The 24,109-nt window shown below is 39.3% G+C and overlaps 2 protein-coding genes across 2 annotated transcripts in view; one reads left to right on the top strand and one right to left on the bottom strand.

The window, feature by feature from the left end:
- Positions 1 to 24,109, top strand: part of LOC118430745 (carbohydrate sulfotransferase 11-like) — a 246,314-nt gene that overhangs the window by 82,825 nt on the left and 139,380 nt on the right. The window lies entirely within an intron of this gene.
- LOC118430802 (carbohydrate sulfotransferase 11-like) lies at positions 4,769 to 8,094 on the bottom strand. Its single transcript, XM_035841829.1, has 5 exons — positions 8,031 to 8,094; positions 7,487 to 7,749; positions 6,996 to 7,104; positions 6,466 to 6,627; positions 4,769 to 5,469 (listed from the first exon to the last, which is right to left on the bottom strand). The coding sequence occupies exons 2-5, from the start codon at positions 7,654 to 7,656 to the stop codon at positions 5,200 to 5,202; spliced, it is 711 nt and encodes a 236-aa protein (XP_035697722.1). The 5' UTR covers positions 7,657 to 7,749; positions 8,031 to 8,094; the 3' UTR covers positions 4,769 to 5,199.

Genomic DNA, 24,109 nt, shown 5'->3' with positions numbered 1-24,109 from the left:
AATGCGTATATTTGGAAAATTTAGCCATCTTGTTTTTTTTACCCATCTTGTTTTTTTTTCGCCCTATCTCACTATTTTTGCCGTCTCTAGAGGATGTCATCCATAAAATTTACTTGCTGTGGCCTTATTATAAACAGACGGGATACTTTAGCTTACAGCTAACAGTATGTCACTATTCTGTTCATAGTCCCAGAGTGTCCTCTTGACTTATCTTTTGATAGTAAAACGTGTCTCTGTTTATAGAGCCTCTAAATGGGTCCAAAGTATTTTGTTATTGAGTCATTAGAAGGGCCGACTACTCTTACTTCGCAGCCAGCGGCTGAATTGTAATGCCCTTACAAAAGACTAGGCTAAATCGTTAGGATCTGTAAACAAAGCCTGTATACATCGTCTGGTCACCTCCAGGTGAATCCAAAGGACTCTAGGTTTTTAACCACTCACAGTGGACAGAACCCCTCCTTTTTTCGGGCAGTCAGGTAGGTTCTTCTCCGTGCAAGAGGTCTTAAACACGAGACCTCTAATAGTCCCATCCGAGGGTATCCCTTTGCATAAGCTAGGTCATCATTTTCCTCATTTTCACCTAAATAAAGTGAGGAAAGCCGCTGTCATATCAATATAATTGATTTAACGACTTCTCGGTCATAGCATAAACACCGTGCCGTTAACGATTACGATCTTGAATAATCCATAGAAAGATCATTTTCGTTATTTTATTTTACTACCTTCAGTTGCTTAAGCATTGTTATATTTAATTTTTCGTGATTACTATTCTTATGTTTGAGATTTTCAATGTGGTATTGTTAATGATATCTGTAAAATGTTGCATGCGTATATATTCTGTTGTCGGGATATTTTGTACCATGTATATACACAAATTTTGTGTATATATCTATTAGGACTTTAAATGATGTAAACTGTGCCCCTGTTATATGTTTTGTGTGGCCCTGACCTGCTCCCGTATGACCTCAATACAAAGCCGATTTGAGCTTTCATGATAAACAAGGTTCAAACACAACTATTAGGTAAACAGTGTCCCTGTTGGTGATAGACGTCCCGTCTGTTATAGTGAACACACCATTAGCACAGTAATGGCACATTCTATAGTGTGATGTTCAATTCTAAATCAGTCTAGCCCTCTTATGACATATTTTGATTGGAATAGGATACTTATCTTCTTCTCAACATGTGTGTTGCCCAATAACAAACTGAAGGCTGCTATCATGTATCAACTTCAAGACTTCAGAACTATTTTTTCATACAGCTATCTATCTGTGCAACAAAAGTATAGACACTAAGCTTGTAATGACGGGTACTCAATGCCAGGGATGTTGTATACTATTTTCATACATTTTTATATGTAACTAGAGTTCGGCGACGTCATACCTCCATGAAAATTTAGAGCTTTCCTAAATTTAATGAAATTGACTAACACATAGACATAATTTATGCATGGTGTTGTTCATCATTGACTAACGTACACATGTCACAATCATAAAATTCCCATTATTAATCATAAAGCGGTTTTGCAATTTTTACATAAATTATGCAAATAAGCTCCTCATTACCATATTTGGTATCTGCTTATACTCCACCTATCATAATTAACATGTGTTACATTTATTGAAGTCCAGTTATTGAAAACAATAGAATTATACAATTTCTTCATTAATTATGCAAATTAAGTCCTCATTTGCATAACATGTATATCATTATGAACATCTTTGTCTAAGGTACCCGCATGCCTAATATGATGCCAATCTGTCAATCCTTTCTGCAGTTATCCGCTTTGGAGTGTCTTGACAAAAACGCCCCTGCAGTTCCACAATTAAATGTTAGAGGGCTGAAACTTGCTCCACTTGGTCATGGCACTAAAAGCTATCTACCACCTAAATGTCAAGACCATAGCATGTCTGGAACAAGAGATACATTGAAAAAACTGCTATGATATAATATTCTCATTAATTATGCAAATGTACTCCAATTTTGCATATTTAGTATCTTATCTTGTACAACATTGTCTAAGGTACCTACATACCAAAAATCATGAAAATTCGTTGTTCCCTTCTTGAGTTATCGTCTTCAGAAGTTTTTGACAAAAATGCCCCTGCTATCCCCACATTAGACGCTAGGGGAACCAAACTTATGTCATTTCTTTCTGAGCACAAGAGCTATCTAATACTTAAAAATCGTGGCCATAGCTTGTTCAGAACACCGAGATAGCAAAACCGGAAGTTGCGCTGCAGTACCAAGGGGAGCCGCTAGGGGGCCCAAAATCTAATCATTTTCAGCTTTCATCACACACTACCAACACACCAAGTATGAAACTAATCCACCCAGCCGTTCTTGAGTTATTTTGTTTACACACACACACACACACACACACAAACGCTGGGTAAAATATAACCTCCATGACATTTCATGGAGGTAAATATGCGGGCGGAGTAGGTTAAGTGTCTGTTGTAAATTCCAACGCCATTCTGGCTACCATTATGTGTATGCCTGTCATGTTGAATCAATTAATATAAGGAAATGGAATCATATACGTCTATGTGACAATTTCAAATTTGGTTCAGGTCAGCCGCACAGCCGACGACTAAATGCTATGGCCCAATAAATCGGACATGGTCACCAGGTACACCTGGCATGTTAACGTACGGTTGTCAGTTGTCATCGACGACCTTCTGCGGCAGATTTTAAGATTTATTGGCGTCTAGCTTCAGGCGTGTTGTGTGTTTTTATAGTGATTTAATGGGTTCTTTGTGGTGTGAAACACTCAGTTTTGCAACTGGCGTGTTGTGCAAACTGTGTTCTTATTATATCTTATAACTGATAACGTTTTGCCGACAAACTTTTCATTACTTGAGGGATGCAAGGACTTTACCTTTACTTGGCGTATTTTATTTGGATTCCAAAAGTAGACGACCCGACTCACCAGGTCACCAATCACCTGACAGAAGGTCAGCATTGTTTTGCTTCCTAAACATGGGCGTTCTATAGTTTATGTGTTTCTATTTACCTACCAGAATGCGAGCATGAAGTAATTGTGACCAGCAAAAGCAACCATTTTCCTTTACGTGACGCTAATTCATCTCTTAAATCATACAATCAAATGCCTTTTTTATATATTTCATTACCTTTTGAGATTTTAAGCTTTAGTAAACGTTGTAACATTTAGTAGACAGATCATGTCGTATAAACTTGAATGACAAAGAAAAACAGTTGTAGACCCACTATTGAAGGTAAATGACAGAAAATGGAAAATACGCCTTCTTTAATTATCTGTTTATTCTTCTGAAATGACCTGTACATCGTTTTACTGACATGTTCAGATAAAACTATAGCCATATCTTTATCAAAAATCAGGTCCAATACTGTAGACAAAAATGGGAGGAGAAGTCCGTTTAGAAAGCAAAAGAATTATGATCACAGACTATGCTTGTCGTCAGATAGGTCATGTTTTCTGTGGCGGGCTCGTCAACTTGCTCGCGAACGAAACGTTACAGTCGACAAGGTATTTTTACGTTTTGTGTCCATCTTTATCCAAAGGTTAAGAACCAAGACCTTGAAGAAATAATATTTAGTTAGAAGTCAGGATGTAGACAAACCTAGGATAGGATTTGTTCACTTTTGTTTGGATTACGTTAAACTCTGTGTTATGATTGGCTCAAGTGACGTGTCTTTTCCTACTTTTTTTTTTCAAATAGAACAATGTACCAATCGTTAGAACTTTAAAACGGTTATCAAATCCCATATCTGGTCCAGTTTTGTAGTTTCTCTGTCATGTGATTTTATATTGGTGTAAATCAACCCTAAAAATTCCACCTGGTGCCATTATAACTCCAAATAAAGCATTGTTATAAGGGCCTTCTAAACATTGTACTGAATACCGAATCATCTAAACTGTATACACATTATAATTACTGATGCAGCATCTGTACATTTATTGAAATCGCGTGTTTTTTTCTTGTGTGACGGTATTATGGTATCAAATGGAATCATGAGAGTTTATGTTACTTTTAGTATAGACCACAGGGAGGGTAGCTAACAGGATTGTAAAGCTAATTGTGGATCCAAATAAAGTCAATGTTGATAAATCTGTTTCTAGATCTATTGAAAAGTTTGCGATCTCTTATAACATCAGCCATTATATTCCGGACGTTCACAGATAATAATAGGTAAATAAATAGTGATAAAACACGTCATTAGTCGGTGCAGGAAACGTCAACTTTTCTATTCTGATTTTTTTTCTTTCTGTATTTGCTAAAACTATATAATTGGAGATCAGAAACAAAATACACTTTCGTCCTGGTGCTTAGATTTGTGATGTTTACTAAGAAACCTATTTTATACTGCATTTCTACGTTAAATATTTTTCCTCCGTCAACTGTTGGTCAAACGTACAGCAAAAGTCGAAAAAGAGCTACACAAAACTTACACAAAGTCTTTGCAGAGTGTAGCCAAACGTAGACCAAGTGAAGTCAAAGCCTTTTTTAAGCTAGATAACCTCTTCCTTCACGTTGATACTTTTTATGAAGTGAAACTGCGTCAGTTTGTTAGTAAACAAAGGATTTCAGTCAACTGGGTCTTTCTACCAAACATAGCCAAAGAAAAACATTTTTACAGCCACTTCGGCCAAGGCTACCTAAGCATTCTGAAACTGGGTCATCTGCGCAAGTCCGGAAATACCGAAACTTGCACTTAAGGGAGAGGTAGTGAGCTGGAACTGTTTTTTAAGGTGTTAATTGTGAGCCTTAGATGTGTAGTGTTGACGGGTAGAGCGTTGCAGATGGGAACGATCCTTTTGGAAAAGTAGTTTTTAAACGTAGCGGTAAGACATTTTTGGAGTTGGAGCTTTCTGTGGAAATTATGGTTTCAAAATGTAATCTGTAATCTCGTTACGGATGGATGTACCAAAGAACAAATGTGAATTTTAAAAAAGTCGACAAAGGAATTCACACATATAGCACAGATGGATCTATGCGTCATGCAGGAGTTTGCAAGTTTGGGTAGGCTATATGATAATAACGTTAATGACCCGCCTGTTCCTCGCTGTACATGCTGTGATACCGCCTGGTCCTTTGCTATAACCACCTCATAAAACCACATTGTGGGCTTTATGGCCTTTCGGTGATTATAGCAAAGGACCAGGTTAATTAACCCTCAGTATCGTACATTCGGCCAAGCGATTTCTCAAGGACGTTATTTCCGAACACTTGCCTTAGCTAGCCTTTGTAAATCATTTTCAAATGAGTAACCAAAGAATCCATATTCATCTTTGTACCTTTCATAAAGATTGTTCATGTCTTCAATAGAAACCTTCTGAAAATCTTTATGAAGCATTTGGTCACCGATCCTCGGTTTCCTTTGTGGAAAAATGTTGTCCCTTCCGACGACACCAACATCATGCCGGAAAAAAGTGTTCAGGTCTTCAGCCAGGTTTTCCATATGACCGACAAAGTCGTAGTGGATCTTAGAAAAAGAAGAAAAAAGGTTATTTGCATCCAGCCCTTTAAAAAGCTCAACCAAACGCATTATTTACGGGTTTATAATTATAATTTTCAACGTGGTAAAAGGTATGCTTAAACAATTTTACTTGAAAAAAAATAATCTATTCAAGTTATGAGCAATGATTATATTTGTCTTGTACATTTTGAGCGGGTGGCTAAAAGTCTTTTTTCTTTGAACTGGCGTGAATATACAAAAGGGTGAAGTTTAGAAATGTTTTTAAATAGTCCCTGATGCATAGAAGTTCCAGTTGAGAAGTATATTCTTCCATACAGTAGACATTGGGTAAGGTCCGTTTAAGTGAATTTTTGTGCCAGGATTAGGTTTGGAATGTTCCATTTTAGCGCAGGGCTGATTCTAGAACAGCTTATTCGGAATCGGGAGGGAGATTGAATAAAACAAATAAAAAAGTACGTTAGTCCACATTTTGCCTTCCCAATTTCCTCAGCAATATGTCAATACCCTTAAAATGTTGCAATGAAAAATTCACTGAAGGATTATTTTAGGTTTAGCATGTTCTATCATATTGGCACATTTGCATACACAGATTGTTCCAACGGACATGTTGATGTGTGTGAAGGTTTGAAAAATAGCAGCCACAATTTGGCTCCGATTTGAGTCTAAATCAATAGGGAGTTAATGGATCGTGATTATCAGTTTGTAGCCAGTTCATGTAGATGTAGCGTAAGACTTATTAGACACGCAAAAGAAGATCTCATTCAAATACATAACAATGATAATAAGTAACAAAAATTAAATAATTCAGTAATAAGTGACGGGAAATTTATACTTGCATGGAATATGAAAATGACAAAACCAACCGAATTTTAGCTTCTGCAAACGACTAAAAAATAAAAGAAATTATAACGGAACACACAAGTAGCACAAACGCAGCGCCCTTGTGGAATGTAGGTGTAAAATAATAAGAAAACGTGATCGACAAATATTAAACTTACTTACTTGGCAGGGACTACATATTTCACTTATTGGTTTCCAATGTTGGTTTTGGAATTCTGTCCTATTCGCAGAGGCTGCTACTGCTTTGGCGAAAGCTTTGAACGGTACAAGCTGATGAGTTTGGTTTCCTTTCCATTTGATTTCAATTGTTTTATTGCATGTTATCTGTAGAAGAAAAATGTCTGTCATTAGGTAACATTAAAGCGCACATTTAGTGAGAAGCAGTTACAATAGGTTCAAACTCCTGCGACATTCTTAATCTGGAACGCCCGTGCTCTCAGAGCCGGGCGGTAAAAAAATGGTAGCAGACTTGTGATAATGAAGGTTTAACTAGCCATCCCGAGGCACATGTGGCGTCATAACGCCTGGTCCTTTGCTAAAACCACCGAATGTTATCACCAAGTGAGCGAAGGGAACAGAGTACTTTTATGAGGCGGTTATAGCAAATTTCTATCATCTAAGTCATGCTTCCGGGTGACTGTGAACAATGTGTAATAATGATTTTTACATGGTTTGGAAAGATTAGGCCTCACCTTCTTTGTCTTCATTTCCGGGCAAATAGTCTCCATCATACTGCTGTATTTTTCGTTCCATCCGTACACTGGATACGTGACGAAAAATCCGCTCCACACAGATGCAAGTCTATAGAAGAAGGTGAGGTTGAAAAAACTTACAATTTAGGCCAGAAAATTACCTTCTTTACCATCATAAATGCCAATTGTACCATGGAACAGTAACCGCAAGCTCCCCCGATAGATTACTTTGTGAACAGTGTAAATGCAGTTAAGTTCGCGGAGATTTAATTTCGCGGTAGCGGGAAAATGGACTTTTCGCGGTGGTTTTAATTTCGCGGTAGCACTATGCACTGTAGGATCTTAATGCCATGGAAAAATGTTCGCGGTGGATTTAAATCCGCGGTGAAGCGACCGCCGCTAAAACCGAGAACATTAAACCATCTCGAAAGTTTCTGCATTTACAGTATTTTGTGTCGAAGTACTCATCAGAATCATGAACGTTTTCTCACCTTTCTAGTGGATTCCTAGCTACAAGAAACTTCTTGTACGTAGCAAGACGAAGCCAGATATCCTCCTCAGAAAAATCTGAAAGAATTGGTAGCCGCTTCTCTCTAGCAAACTTCCTCACCTCGCGGCGACTCATATTGGTGCCTAATTCCAAGTTATACAAGAGCTGCATTGTGGTCCAGCTGCCTGTTTTACCTGTTCGGCAATACAGCACTTTGTATTTATCGATAACGATGAGGCTTTTTAGGACTTCCGATAAAGGTGCCTGTAAGGAAAATATAAAGTTTCGAAAATTATTATTGATACCAAACAATGTAGCATACTGAAAATTTTACTTCTGTTTGAAGCTCATTCTAGTTTATCCATTGATTGACAGTCACTCATTAAAACGCCCCGAATGTAAATTGGGAATTCTTGACTGGTGATGACTACTAAAGGGTTAAAAGACTTATTAAACCATACTCTCATCAACAAGTCCACTGTGACTACGAATAAAACTTAAGTTTGGACAACCAAACTAAATAGAAGAAAACCGATCATACTAACCTCCTTGCGTCCAACACTTTTTCTACAGTGTTCTTTAAGTAAGTCCGCCCCTGCCAAATGCGCCTTGATATCTTCTCAAACAGTTGGTAGGTGGAAAAAAATGATGTTAATAACTTTTTGTACATGATGCAAAAAAACGAAACTAAATCAACGTTTGAAATATAATCGTATACATTATTTTGATATAACCAGCAAGGAGGACGTACCTAATGTGATTCCAGCAGATGCTTGTTTCATATGCGGGTCTGGAGGAAATATGTAGATAAGCACTAGTAGCGAGACTCCACATAGGGTAGCCAAGCCGACATGAGTCGCCATGAGTCGCTCTGACCTCTGCTTGAAAAGCATAGTAGTTTTCGGTATTTTTCCCGTTGAACTTTGCTATTCTGCAATAATAAAAGTACAAAGGTTTCAATGAAGTTCTTTTATGTAATTATCATTCAAATTATAATTCTTTTTACGTAAAATGGTTATGTAACAAGATATAACATTGCCCTACATTCCAAGCAGAATTATATCATTTTATGATATTACTGTTTACTGTTTTATGATTCAGGGGCCAATGATTCATCAACGGCCGACAATCAGCGACCCATTACAAAAAAAAAAGTTCTTTTACTCCTATTTTTTACATACCATGAAAGTACCGCCGGCTTTTAGCACCAAGACATGCCCGTCGCCCGTCCGTATCGACCTAGCGCGAAAGACGAGGCCTCTAGGCCCGTCTGACCGCCTGACGCGGTGAAATAAGTTCTTCACCTGTCCAGTCTGATGACGTCATCGTGGCCTGAGAGCCACGGAAGGTATACATGTAACATATGACAAGAAAGAAACTTATATCCCCCAGACCATGGTGCCTGTCCCCAGCGTCTTGGCCAGGCGCATGGCTGGGGACACCTGGCGGCCGCTCATGGCCTTGCCGCTCTTAAGGGCGCTTAAAAGAACCTCTCCCCATTGAAATGCATTGTGCGGGGTTCGTTTACCTTTTATATACCACGGAAGTACCGCCGGCTTTTAGCACCAAGACATGCCCGTCGCCCGTCCGCATCGACCTAGCGCGAATGGTGAATCGCCATATTGTAGATGGTTATATTAACAAAAGGGGGATTGTTGGTTTATTTGACTTCTTGTGGGGTGAGCCCTGCCTATCAAACTTCATTAATTATTCACTGTACTATATTTTTGGTACATTTTACACGAAAGAAGAAAACATGTCCATACGGAACTGTTACGGATTTAAAGAAACAGACAAATGTATGCTGGCATCTGGACGAGTGAGCGATAACAGCCGAAAGCGAACTTCTTTACTCATTTTTGCAATAGGCACAAAACAAACAAACAATACTCAACATCCAGAAACGCTCTCATTAACTTCCGGACCGAACTCGCACATTAAATATCGATTTCCATGGGATACAAGGGTGAGCCAGGAAGTAATGCAAGTGATTTTGTAACACGTTCAGTTTTTAATCGAACAAAACCACTTGCATTACTTTCTGTTTCACCCTTGTAGAAGAATGAAACATACAATGTATACCGGGCACATGTTTCCATCTTGGAAAGAACCTGTAATTGTTCAACCAGTTCTTCTCTGTGCAGCAACCCCGGTAAAGCTCTATCTGATTGGTCGATCACTGACTGAATGAGTGATAATTGTGCTGGTCAGCCAGTGTCAGTATTTTCGGGCCGATATTTTAGGTGTATTGTATTGTACAGTTGTGCCTCATTTTGCTCTGGAGTTACCAATTTATTTGAAACAGTTTACCGGCCAGTTCACCTACAGACGGTATGTTAACATTCCTTAAACGTTAGTATTTGATGTTACAGGTACACGAAGTGACAGATTCAGTAGAATTCATAAACAAACACGCGGTCTAATCTATTCATATCCGCCAGACCCGATTCAAGGGTTTTGCGCCTTTTTTTGGTAATCATAGGTTCCACCTCTAATGTCTGCCATACCGGTTCTTACAGAGAGGTTTACATGTAACGTTACGTGTATTTTTAAGTCCGTATGATGTTTTTGTGATCCCCTCTGGCATGTTATGTAGGGTTGACCTACATAAAGAATATTGCAGGGATGGCATTCTGACCCTTACCACAAAAGAAGATAACAGAATGTGAGGTCGAGATCTTTTTTGTTCTTCCCACGACATGTTCTACTTCGTTGACTGAATTTCCATTTTCAATGTATGTGTCTGCTCATTTTGCAGCTGCTTTATACTAAATATGCAGTATGGGCTAAAACGTTTGGGGAACCGGGCGGGGAAAATTGCATGTTATGCTTCCAATTTCTATTATTTTTCCAACAACCTATTTATCTTGATAGACGCTGAGAATTCCATACGGATCCCATACGGACTTATACAAGCACGTATAATAAGCCTGATGAGTGCGCGGCTCCCAGGAGTGTCGCTTGTCAGGTGTGCTTCTCTTGGTGCTGTAGAAGATCTGCACTAGGTCATGTCACTCTTGATGTGAAGCGCCCAATAGTATGGGTACTAGATCTACTAGTTTTTTTCATGGTCTACTTCTCATTGCACTCTTAGCTTTATTTTCTGTCAAGTTAACGCACCATCTTCGTAAAGGAACAATATTAAACTTGAATGGACAGATAAATATGTACTACGCACCACTATCTGCTGAAGCCGTCTCACACGTTTCATACAGTTCTGTCCCTGTGAGACTTAGTGCTCCAGTAGACGAGAGGGTGGAGAAGGAATTGCACACCCCTCCTTCACCATAAAAAGTCATGTGCAGGTCAGGCAAAACAGGTAATGCCTGTCTGCCTGCTCATCTGTCGAACCGATAGGAGAACCATAAAAAAACCACTATCGAAAAATAACCGACATAAATTAACAAATGCTTATCTACACATAAATAGACAGATAAATATGTACAAAATTGTCAAAAGGGTCATATTTCTAAAAGGCGCAAATCCTGACTAACGTAGTCCCTAAATTAAGGTGATTCTGAAGAAATTAAAGTTGTGTGATACATGATTCATTTACTACCCTGTTCTTCAATTTGGGAAGTAGAGCCACTTCAAGGATGAACTATTCCCATCCCTCTACTTCTAGTTCTTCTTTAATTACTGACCTCTGTGTTCAGGTTTCTTTCCGGCCAGTGTCTGCTGTTTGTTGGGCTGCAGGCTATAGTGTATTTTGTAGAAACTAGGGCACGTTTGTCTCTCAGCTACCCTGGCTTTCCACCATTCATTCATTTATATATGCAGAGAAGATAAAGACGCCCTCAATTTGAAACATACCAGTGCAACCATCGTAGAAGAACAAAATTAAACTCAGAAATGTAGATCGACACATATACGGAGTCAAATGTCCTAAAAGCGCAAATCATGACACCCCCTTATTACGCAATTTTCTAATTTTGGCTCAAACATTCAAGTTTTAAGGTTTTCTTTGCAAATCACACTTGTTCATGACATCTTATAAAATTCAACGTAAATTTCATGATTCAATATTCATATTTTATGCTAATTTGATGACGTCATCAGTAAGAATCCAAGATAGCGGCCAATTTAAGTTAAATTACGTCATGGTGTCGTCATATAACATGATAATGACACAAAAAATTTCGTTACACATGTACATCATTCTCTGAAAATTTCGTGATCTTACGATAGATAGTTTAGGCTTTGGTTCCAAAAGTTTGTTTAAAAAATGCTGGGGTCAGTTTTGACCCCACTGGACTATACATAAACTTTCTACGACAACTTAATCAACAATGAGCCAATCTTGGTATTAACGTATGAGAAGTTAAAAGACATATATTATACAAACAAACTCATGGAAGGAAATTTGTTTTGAACCAGAAATGTCATAATGGCACATATTAATATACGTCTGGGGTCAGTTTTGACCCCATACGGTGGTTTGAGGGTTAAGTGCAAGGTTTGGAAAAATTATACATACATATTTTATACTCTGAAGCTATGTGTTTGTGATAGCCATGTCTGAAAGATTTTAATGCACGTTTTTTTTCATTCTCAGTACCTGTGTGTTTGTAATAACCGTGTCTGAAGACGTAAATTGCAAGGTTTGAAAATAAATCTTCCTTTTTTTTCTTTTGGAATCTGTATGATTGTAAAAGCAGTGTCTGTAAAATATGTAATGTAAGGTTGGGAGAAAATCATTCTTTTCGAGGAACCTGGATCTTTGTAATAGTCGTGTCTGTTAGATGGAAAATGTAATCTTTGGAGAAAATCTTTTTTTTTTCCTCGGTACCTGTGTTTGTAGTAGCCGTGTCTGTAAAATGTACTAAAGTAAAAGGTTTGGAAAAAATGCTAATTTTTTTCTGTCGATACCTGTGTGTTTTAGATATCCGTGTCCGTAAGATTGAAACTGCAAGGTCTTGGGAAAATCCATCTTCAATACCATCTTTACATGAAGGACATTGCCTCTGGTTGGCTGGTACATTACGGTACCGACCTTTGTCTATTTCCAAGCAGTTTGAACTGATTCTTAATTTGGTTATGTTAACAGCAAAAGCTTTATTACGAACTGACGAAAAGTAATTTTCAAGTGTAAATTGACTTTTGATTTGGGAATAAGTTTTTAGTTTGTTACAACTCTTTACTTCTTGTCGCCATCCAGAGAGAAATGCGTCTTTAAGACGTTCTTTGAATATGTTTCCAAAGTGTTTGGCATCAACGGCAGGGTTTAACCAAACAATTTGGAAACCATTCCTGCACAAAATGTCCAGAACATGTATGATCCATTCTAGTTCTTGTTCAACTGCTGTATCATGTATTACCTTCTTTACAATTCTATCATTTGGTAGGGTACGTAGTCTAAGCCAGTATTTGATAAGTTGTGTTTGTGTGTCAATATACAAGGGAACATTCCTAATTCGCCTCTTATGGTTGCGTTTACAGAGCCTCTTGGGTCGCGTTCGGCCAGCGTTTTGTCTGTCTTCCTTGCTCTTTCCTTTAGTAAATGGACTCAAAATAATGTTCTCAAGGCCACCAAGAACCTTGCGGATTGTAGGAGAGGTAAAAGACTTTGGTGTCGCGTAGTCTGTCTTGTTTTCCTTTTCTGTTGGATCTGCTATAATAGACTTCGGAGTTGTACTTTGGCTTGGGTCTCCATTGTTTTCCTGGCAGTCATTGTCAGCTACCGTCATGGCGTACGCCTCGTCGCCAGAACTGGTTTCCATTGTTTCAACGTTGTTGTCTATTATTCCGGTTCCTCCAGGTGCTGATTATTCATTATCATGTCCGCCATCTTGTCTCAGGGACTCACAGACTAGCTTATTGAGAGCTTCTTTCACTTGCGGAAAAATACTTTCAACGTACCATTTCGACGTTGTACGAAGTTTGAGACTGCATACCTTAGTTTTGGAGGTGTTCGTGTGGTCCTCTGTGAATTGCTCGAACTCCTGAATACTTTTTGTAGGTGTGTTCCACGGCTTCGTCTTGGCGTTTCCTGACCTGGTCCTGTACTTCTTTGTCTTGGGTTCTGGCTCCGGCATCGGCCCCGTACACTTCTCGGCGTTTTTCTCTTTTCCCATGTTGATATGGGGTCAGATAGCCGAACATGAGAACAGACTGGATAATGGGATGTACAGAGTAGGAAAATCCGAGGTGCAAATGCACTTATTACGCCATCCCGCTTCTAATGTAATAATACAGTTAGTTGAACACCAACATTGAAACAATTCCACCAACATTGAGAAGGTACTCGAAAATGATATACCAAGAATGCCCAAATTTTCTGTCAATTCATAGTCGTAGTCGAGGACATCATGATGTGTTAGCACCCCCCCCTGTTTACCATCGATGGCCTTTGTTCTGGTATTCTGGTATTATTATCTGCATGTCCAGCCAAAATCTCTCTTGAGTGTGTCAATCAGTTCAATAACCGGAGCATACAAAAGGCAATTTGGAATTCTCCCGAGCTGGCTGTCAACGGCGTTAACAAAAAATCATGCGCCTAAGATTGCTCATACAGCTCCATGGAGCTAGCACATCGTCCTTTTAATTTACTACACTTTCACGAAACGTATAGACCTCTATGGGGAGTTCTAACAGCTCCGTATATGTAGTTTCACGCAATATAAATGCATGCGAATGATTTTAATAGCATTCAAGAAATTGTTATAGCACAATGGCGGAGTTGTCGTACATGTTAAGATTTTGTGCACACATATATTTGTCGCACATTTAAGCTTTTAGGGACCGTACGTTTTACATCTTGCGTACACCCTGTATGGATCTACGCTTCATATGCAATTAAGGCATACGTAGGGTGTATACAGGATGTAAAACGTACGGTCCCTAAAAGCTTAAATGCGCGACAAATATATGTGTGCACATCGATATCTAATCATTTTCCTTCTGTCCACCGAACAAAAAAAGTATGCCTCACGTCTGCAAAATTTGTGATCGGGAATTTGATCGTGCGTTCAACCTCGAGCGTCATCTTGAAAGAAAACACCGAGACGAGTCAGGTGTTGCCTCGGGAGAAGTCGTCGTTGATGCCGAGACGGGCTCTTACCGGGAGCGCGATGTTTTCGACGACTCCGACGTGTCGTCTGAACACGACACGGATACGGTTGGTTCGGAAGATGGGGATTCGACGGCGTCACAAGATGAAGAAAGCGTCTCAGACGCCGAATCTGTGATGGGCTCCGAGCAGGGAGACTCCACAGAAGAAACCGACAGCGACCAAAGTGGTTCCGAGAGTGATACAGGGACAGATGTGTCCTCCGGGACGGTTTCATCAGATGAAAGTGAATGTACCGGCTACGACAGCGGCTACCACAGCGGTGACGAAGAGGAGTGGACACTCTATCGAGACTGGTCCATCGCACTACCTCACCAGCCAGCCGATGTTCCCCAACGTGTCATCAAACAGACGAAGCGCGCTGGCAAAAAGTTTTATCTAATAGAATTCGCTGCGTTGCCTCGTTACAGTAACGAGATTGTACACAGCAAGAACTGGGTCTCAGAACAGACATTGATGAAAAAATATGGTTACCTCGTCCTGAAGTAATGTGATCTCGCCATATCGCTTGCAGTACAAGTTTTATTTCCTAATGTGATACCACGTTTGACATATAAGACGACATGTGCGTTGGTTATGAATTCCTTAATATATTTTTTAAAGACATCAAGTGATAGTAAAGTCTTAAGAAACAGGATCACTGTACACTACTGTCTTTTGTGTTGTTGTGTTGATATATGCCTACATAAGAAGCACGTACATGGCAAATACGTATGCGTTACTTAACACGAATATACTTACTCGCTTACTCCGGAGCAGTTTTTTTTTTACTCCGGAGCAACACGTGAAGCTACTCCAAAGTAATACTTCGCTGCATGTACATATAGACGGTATATGTTCGTACGTACATGACAAATATGCTTACCTATAACAAATATACTTACTCATTTACTCGTATGCTCCGGAGCAGTTTCATTTTACTCCGGAGCAGTTTATTTTACTCTGGAGCAGTTTATTTTACTCCGGAGCAACACGTATAGTTACTCCAAAGCAATGTTTCACTGCATGTACATATAGATATGTTCGTACGTACATGACAAATATACTAACTTATTATAACAAATATACTTACTCATTTACTCCATCATGATATGGTCGGCCATCTTTAGAACTGACCAATTACATCATTTCATCAGCATTATTTATGAAAAGCTATTATATATGATATTATATTATATATATCATAATGAGATATGTAAGATATTAACATATATGAAAACAAGTGTAGTGTAGCAAGAAAATCTCAAAATCCCATTGTTTACATCAAATTTAGAGAATTTGGTAAAATATGCCTTTCAGAAACCCGTTACCATGGCAAAGCGAAAAATTAAAAACTTTTTTTGTAAGTTGTTTCAAACAATATTTTAAGAAAAATACTAAGTTTGGTTGTCCTAGCACAAGCCGTTTGGGAGTTGTACGACGTCAAATTTGGCGCTGGCAGTTTTACCACCACCCAGTCTGGACAGGGTTAAGGGCAATCCCCCTTCATATAGTTAAGAAGGGGACAGCTTATTGGAGGTCATCTCTGTCCTCAAGGCAATAAATTATGGTATTACATATTACGGTGCCCATTTTGAATTTTAAGGGTTATCCAAACGGAGGCTGCGAAACATTATGCTTCCTGTTTATAAGTTGTATTGCAGCATCGATATGCCATCTTTGCTGGCAAATTTTTAAATCCATTTATTTGGAAGAACCAACCAAACAACACAAAAAGACATCGACTTAACTAATGGTACATATGTCTCAAACCATATCTCTAAAGGAAATTGAACTGTGACATATTTCAACAAGTATAAATCATATATTCTCAAGATTTTCCCTTCTTGTTGCAATTAAATACACTACTTCTTGAAAGAAATGGGCTTACTTAAAGAACTGGGAACGTAAGTGTCTGGACTGTCTTGTTTTGTAAATGAACATCTTAGCTAACAAATTTATGAGATTACCAATAACAGGTTGCAATTTTACTAACTAAAGATATGTACGTATATTTGGGGTTTTACCCCGCTTGAACTAAGACCTACCGAATCTATTGATAACATAATTGTCAATTCAGAAAAAAATGACATGGCGACGACTTCCATTGCTCTCCTAAGTTATTCTTATTGTTGATTATTTTGCAATGAGTAGTATAAGTAACTAATTATGTTTACCTTCACCTAAATTTTCTATGATTAGAGTATGGAGCTCTTGGATATAACAATGATTATGCATTCTCAACAGGTAAGTAAAACAGTTATAATGTAAAACAAGTATGCAACACCTCCTACAGTAAAAGTTTCATGATTGTACAATGTACCTCCCATCTCCTTTCCTATTGGCCAGTGTAATAAATGTACCCTGACAAACTGCAAGACCTACATGTATGTACTGTAAAAGTACAAGAGAAAAACAAACAAACAGATGAGCTCCATTAAATCACCGGCTATTAAACCTTTGATTCCTAAGTCTGAGTTGACCCCCACAGCATATCACTAACCTTGATACACAACACAAAACAACGTCAGTTGACCTGAACTGCTCACTTACAAATATGCAGAGCTACACGGAAATAATTTGGGCAAAAGCAGAAGTCACAACGCCTACATTCCCGACCTTTCAGCCTGCATTCCTGACATATTATCAGTCTGCATTCCCGACCTACATTCAGCCTGCATTCCCGAACTACATTCAGCCTGCATTCCCGACCTACTTTCAGCCTGCATTCCCGACCTACTCTCAGCCTGAATTTCTAACATACAAACATGTAGAATCAGCCTGCATTCATGACCTAATCTTTGGATGAAGTAAGATTCCCCATGTTATGTGTAAGATATTCTGATCACCGTTGGGTTGGGAGCTGTGGTTCTTTTACGTTAACGTTACAGTATTTATTCGATCAGGGTACAGATTGCAAATGAATTACACCGAACACTCGACACACACCCGATGTCCCTGGAATGCAAGATTGTAAGAATGTATAATGACGAGTAAAACACAGCAGAGTTTGAAACATTTCTCACTATTGTATTGGATTATATCAGATATCAATAGGCTAGAATAATACCAGTGGCTGGCTTGACGACCCACCACACATAACCTTGCATTTGTTGAATTGATTTTACATTGGACACAGAATATTTTTCTCTGTGACTCTGAATATGATTACCATTTGCCATCATTTAAGGTTATGACCTTGACATGAAGTATTTCTGTCTACCTGTGGTGTATGGCTTGAACAAGTCAGAACTCACAGCTCATTGATAGACATTTTGACTAAGCATTGAGTTGTGACTCTGGAAATTGAATGGATCCAAGGAGATCGAAGGTGCTCACAGCTGGCGGCACAAAATGAGCCTGCAGTGATTCGGACCAAGAAAATTACCAACTATGATCTCTGACCCACCTGTCCTCCTGATCCTAGCTGTCTAGGACATGACCCAAATTCCACATAACTCGAGGCTTCCATTCCAAACATGCCTGTGGACACATGCCTGTTCAATTCCTAGAATTTTTGCAGACTGAACACAATAATATACCATTTGGGTCGCCCCTGAGGCGTCGCCAAAAAAACAAAGTATGGACATACTGACAGCCTGGTACCCTCTCACACATTGATAATATAATTCATTAAAACTTCAGCATTGTTTTGGGCGTTGTCACCTATTGTCTGTATTATCTCGTTCGTAAAAAATGAGGGATTTTTATTAACTTAAATGGAGACAATTTTGGATTACAGGTATGTAAGTGTAAAAAATAATGTTTGACCGTGGAGAAAGTTTAAAGTTGCAAGTTTTGTATTATTGTCTATATCTATATGGAATTTTGGGTTTTCCAGGTGTGACCAAGAAAGTTGCAGGAAGCACCCTGCCACTCTGCGCTCCTCGCCTACCAGAGACAGCGTCTGAAGGCTACTGGTTCAATGGAACCTGGTTTTGTCTGAGATGCCAAACAAGACGATTTCCATCAGCTCGATCAATGTTAGATTGTCTGCAAAACAAAACATTGCATTTTTTGGGGATTCTACGTCCAGGGAGTGGTGGGCCTATTTAACAGAATTCATTGGCTTAGATCGCGGTGAATATGTTCGTAACACTATTAATAGAGCATCATCAGTAAGCAGAGAATATAGTGTTAACTTGAAATTTAGGTTTCATTACTTTCCGAAAACCGTAGACGTAAAAAACATAGAAGTAGATACACTCAGTTATGTAGCAGAGGGCATTGATGAAATTGTAGGAGGTCCGAATGTTGTGATAGTTATAGCGTTATGGGCACACTATATGGCTGAACCTATAGAAACATTCCGTTCACGGGTCTGGGGTATTCGTCATGCCATAGAAAGACTGCACAGCCGCTATCCAGACACAATGGTCATCTGGCGAACTAGTAATACCAATCACCACGATCGGCTCCGTCATTTTGTAGAAAACAGCGATTGGTATGGCCACCAACTTTTGTTGGAAGTGAACAAAATACTGAAAGACCTAAACGTTGTAATTATAGATGTCTGGGAAATGTCGGAGTCTATGTGGCATGATGCTATAATGCACCCACCCAAGGACGTTATCAAGGAGCATGTGAATCTGCAACTGTCTTACATCTGTCCTGCTTAAGCAAAGTCTTTCAAACCTTTTTTAGATAGACAAAAGATACCCAAAAAATATTAACTTTATCCATCATTAGATGGATACATGTGGCTTCGCATCTCTGATATTGGCTTCATCTAATGCCTGCAGGTTCGATGTCATAACGATCTCCCCGAAAGATCTCGTGAAAGTAATATAATCAACAAGAGCTATTTACTTTTCATTAGTTTGAAAAATTTCAACAATGCAATACAGAGGGCATCTCATTCAGAAGTTCTGATGTTCGTAGCCATGGAAAGAACATACAGTTACAGTTAAAACGTTCATATAGCATAAGGTAGCATATCAAATTATAACATTTAATGTGTTAAGACAGTAATGACGACATCAAAAATCAAGTTAAATACTAAGTCTCTTGATGAGGATTGGACTATAGTTGTGGTGAAAAGTAAGACTTAGTAATTTATAAAGATCAAGGTTATAAAAAAATTACAGATCTTTGTGTAACTGCTTAGTTACATCCGACCTTTTGCGACTAAAATGACGAATCTACCAATATGATATCGCAGCGGTGGGTGTCAACCCTCAAACACCCATTCGGGTGTAAATTTTGAGCAGTCATTTGAACATTTTTAATCTGAAGAAAAATTCCTTCTGTGACTTTGTCAGGCAATATCTGCTACATCTTCTACTAAGTTTTTTACGAATATTGGTACAATACTGTCAAAAATTATAAAGGGAAGTGTGTGTTAGTACCTGCTGGGGTCCAGACGGACCCCATGCAAAATATGCAGTTTTTAAAACAAACTCTTGAGGCTAACTCCTTAACCATTTAACATTCTAACAAAGAGATCAAAACAGCTATCCGTAGAAAACACAGCCTACACTCCAGAGCGAAACGGATAAATACTGAGGTAACGTGGGCCACCTACAGACGACAAAGAAATCTAGTGACTGCACTCACAAGAAGGGCCGAGTCACCTTACATTGAGGAACTCGTGAATGATGTGGAGACTGGCAACACCAGGCGATTCTTCACATATGCTAAATCTGCTCTGGGAAATACCTCAAAGGGTATCCCAGCTCTTAAAGTCGGTTCAGCCATACTGGAGACTCCGGAAGAAAAGGCTAATGCCCTGAACAATTTCTTCATAAACCAGACTGATCTTCCCGCTAGGAATTTCCCAGGTCCAACATTCCACCCGACAATTGTCCCTGGAACAGTCTTGGATTCTGTTCAGCTGTCAGTTGAGGAAGTACGACAACAACTAAGTTCTCTGAAAGTCGGAAAGTCATGTGGACCCGACGAAATATCCCCCAGGCTCTTACGCCTAGTAGCAGATCCGATCTCAGCTCCTCTAACCTGCCTGTATAACAAATCTCTCCAACTCGGGCAGGTACCTTCGGAATGGAAAAAAGCTAACGTAACCCCCATTCACAAAGCCGGTAGCCGCCACCTCTAAAACAACTACAGGCCTATATATATATCACTACTGAGCGCAGTGTCAAAGGTTATGGAAACCCTGGTGAACAAGCGACTAATTGCCCATATAAATCCGATACTGACTGACCACCAGAGCGGATTTAGACCACTTGACAACACCGCACTGCAGCTGTGTCGACTAATGGAGGAATGGACCGACGTCATAGATAGAGGACAAATTGTAGGCTGCGTATTTCTTGACCTCCGAAAGGCCTTTGACAAGGTCTGGCACGCAGGACTTCTTGCTAAATTAAAAACATACGGGATTAATGGCCCCATGCTCAACTGGTTCACCAGCTATCTCTCCGATAGACGACAACGTGTCGTCATTCAGGGAGTAGGCTCCGAATGGAAGTCTCCATTAGCCGGAGTGCCGCAAGGATCCGTCCTCGGACCGACACTTTTTATACTTTACATCAACGATCTGGCCACTAGCCTTACACAGTGTCAAACAAACCTATTTGCCGACGATACATCACTGTCTTATTGCCACCGCTCTATCGACCGCGTGGTCGCATCACTAAACAGTGAGTTGAGCTCTGTGTCAACCTAGCTTTCAAAATGGAAACTAGAGGCTAATATAGACAAGTGCAAAGTCATGTTTATTACGTCTCGCACCCTTCCACAATCGATTCCTCCTGTGATCCTAGGAGGAAATGTTTTACAGGTTGTCACCAGTCATAAACACCTAGGTGTCACTGTCACAAATACCCTGTCCTGGTCAACACACGTAGAGATCATCTCAACAAAGGCTAGACGATCATCCGTACTACTATGTGCTCTACGGAAGAAGATTCCGAAGAATCTACTTCTCATGCTATACACTATGATCACAAGACCAAGTCTAGAGTATGCTGACATTGTCTGGGCCGGCCTTACCAAACGTGACCAAAAGATTCTGGAATCTGTCCAGTATCAAACCACCAGGATTATCAGTGGCCACTTCGGACTACCGTACCCTTCATACGAACGTCTCTACTCCGAACTATCCCTACCGTCACTACAGTACCGAAGCAAATGTTCCACACGGCAGTAACCATGTACAAACTGTTGAATGGACGTTGCCCCCCACACCTGCAAAGTCTGCTTCCTCATGCACGAACGTCTGCTATCGACTCCCGCTACCCCCAAAGAAACAGTGAACATTTGACTACTCCTGCACACAAGACTACACGATCTCAGAGAACATTTGTCAGCAGAGCAATTTCCCTCAGGAACTCTCTCCCCAGTAGTACCCGTACAGCTAGCACCATCAGCTCCTTCAAAAATAGACTGCGCACGTCGCCTGATAACAAATACTCTGTAAACGCTTGATAAAGTTTCCTAATAGTCATTGTATTACTGATAGTAGCTATTGATGGCAACAACTACGTATACATTGTAGCGTTCAAACGTGTTAATCGCTGACTAACTAGCCTTATATAGATAACCGAGTAGTATCATTTGTATCATAGACTGACATTCTAGATCGTACGACTGCTAGTCAAGCTGTAAACACGGATCACCTCTGTAGTCAAAGTTACATGTATCGTTAATACTGTTGTATACTGTATACCATTGTATAACGTATATTGTAATGTTACCAGGGCTAGCCCTTGATAATAGCCTCCGGCTAGTTGGGTAGCCCTGGCTGTATTTCTCATGATTATACAGCCGAATAAATCAAATCAAATCAAATCAAACCATTTAACGTATAACCACTAAACTTTCAGAGGATAATAAACATGTAAAACTAAATCCGCACAATAACTTTTGTGTCATTGTGACGACATTATGACGTTACTTAGCTAATGAGGTAGTCATCTTGGATTTTGACCATTGACGTCATGAAATAAGCATAAATTATGATTTTTGGATCATGAAAATGACGTTGAATTTCATTGGATTTAATTGTAGTAAGAAAACAAGTGTAGTTTACTAAGAAAAGCTTGTTTTAATAGAAATTTGCAAATTTTGGCAAAAATATGCCTGTCAGAATTCCGTTGCCATGACAACCCCCCGATAAACTTAATTTATTGACAAAATTTTTTTCTAAAATATTTTTTGATAAATTACCAAGTTTGGTAGGACTAGCCGTTCATGAGTTATGCGACATAAACTTTGCTGAGGGCCTCAAAATTCCCCTCCCTGGTCAAAATATGTTTAGTGTAAAACGTGGTCCTTCTGATCTTTTGCATAAATTATGTTAATGAGCTGGAATTAGCAACATCTTATCACGTAAAATGTTTCTCTTTCATTGACGAAACAATGTATGTACAATGATCACCGATAAGAATTGGAACTGAGATTTTATAAACAAAACATTATGGGGTCCGTTTGGACCCCACTCGGTCATTTTAGACGCAAAACTAGAGTTCCACGAACACATACCTTTGCCAAATAAACCAGGTTTGTTATGTAGAATGATGTCTGTAGACATAACTGTGTTACTCATTACATTTTATTTTATTTTATATGCCTGGAGTTGGTTCATAACATTTTGCCATTGCTTATACAAATATGATCCCTATTCACATAATAATATTAAATTGTATCAAGCATCATTTAAGTTATCAGCATACCAAAAATCATGATGATCCTTTCATCCTTCTTGACTTATTCTCTTCCAAAGTAGGAAACTAAACCGGCTCCTGCAGTTCAAGGAAAGACGTTAGCGGACCCAAACATGCACCTCTTACTCTCTGCCATCTTTCGCAGTTACATGTGTAACAAGTTTGAAAGTCCTATCACTGAATGCAGTGGATTTATCAACTTCCCTCATTTATTATCCAGATTAGCTGTTAATTTGAATAACTAGTATCTCATTATATAAGTTTTTACTTAGGCTATCTACATTCCAAAAATCATGACGATCCATCTACACCTTCTCTAGTTATTCTCGTCCAAAGTTTGAAAGGAAATCAGCGACTGCAGTTCCAAACAAGCCGCTAGGGGGTCCAAATTATACTACTTGCTCTCTGCCCCATGGGCTATCCATCATTTTAAAATCACAAACACGGCATGTCCAGAATACGAGATATAAAAAATTGAGGTTCTTCTGCAGTACCTTAGCAAGCCGCTAGAAGGCCCGTTATCGAACTTGACCTTCGTTTTCCGACCTCTACCCACCTACCAAATATTATCGGGATCCATTCAAGACTTCTTGAGTTATGCTGGTAACACACAGACACACAGACTAACAAGCCCAAAACATAACCTTAGCCATTCTGGCAAAGGTAATAAGGTCGGCTGCTTGAGGGTTAAGGTCTCATTGATGTATTACTCCGAGTGGGTACCCTAAAATAGATCCGAGCCAAAAACTGAATGACTGTATGGACGCATATTTTTAGGAGTGAGAAATTCCCAGTTGGCCAGCCTAACTGATATCAAAAGTTAGATTGGTGAAAGCTTGCTTGTAACTGAAGAAATTAGCAGGTAAAGTTTGACAGCCGCGCGCTAGGTCGAAGGTACACAGTCCTGCGTTCTGAATGGTGCGGTTGTATGCTAGCAAGGAAAAAGTGC

The sequence above is a fragment of the Branchiostoma floridae genome, chromosome 1, assembly GCF_000003815.2.
Source record: "Branchiostoma floridae strain S238N-H82 chromosome 1, Bfl_VNyyK, whole genome shotgun sequence".
In the NCBI taxonomy this organism is placed as follows: domain Eukaryota; kingdom Metazoa; phylum Chordata; class Leptocardii; order Amphioxiformes; family Branchiostomatidae; genus Branchiostoma; species Branchiostoma floridae.
This window is presented reverse-complemented; position numbering and strand designations above follow the sequence as displayed.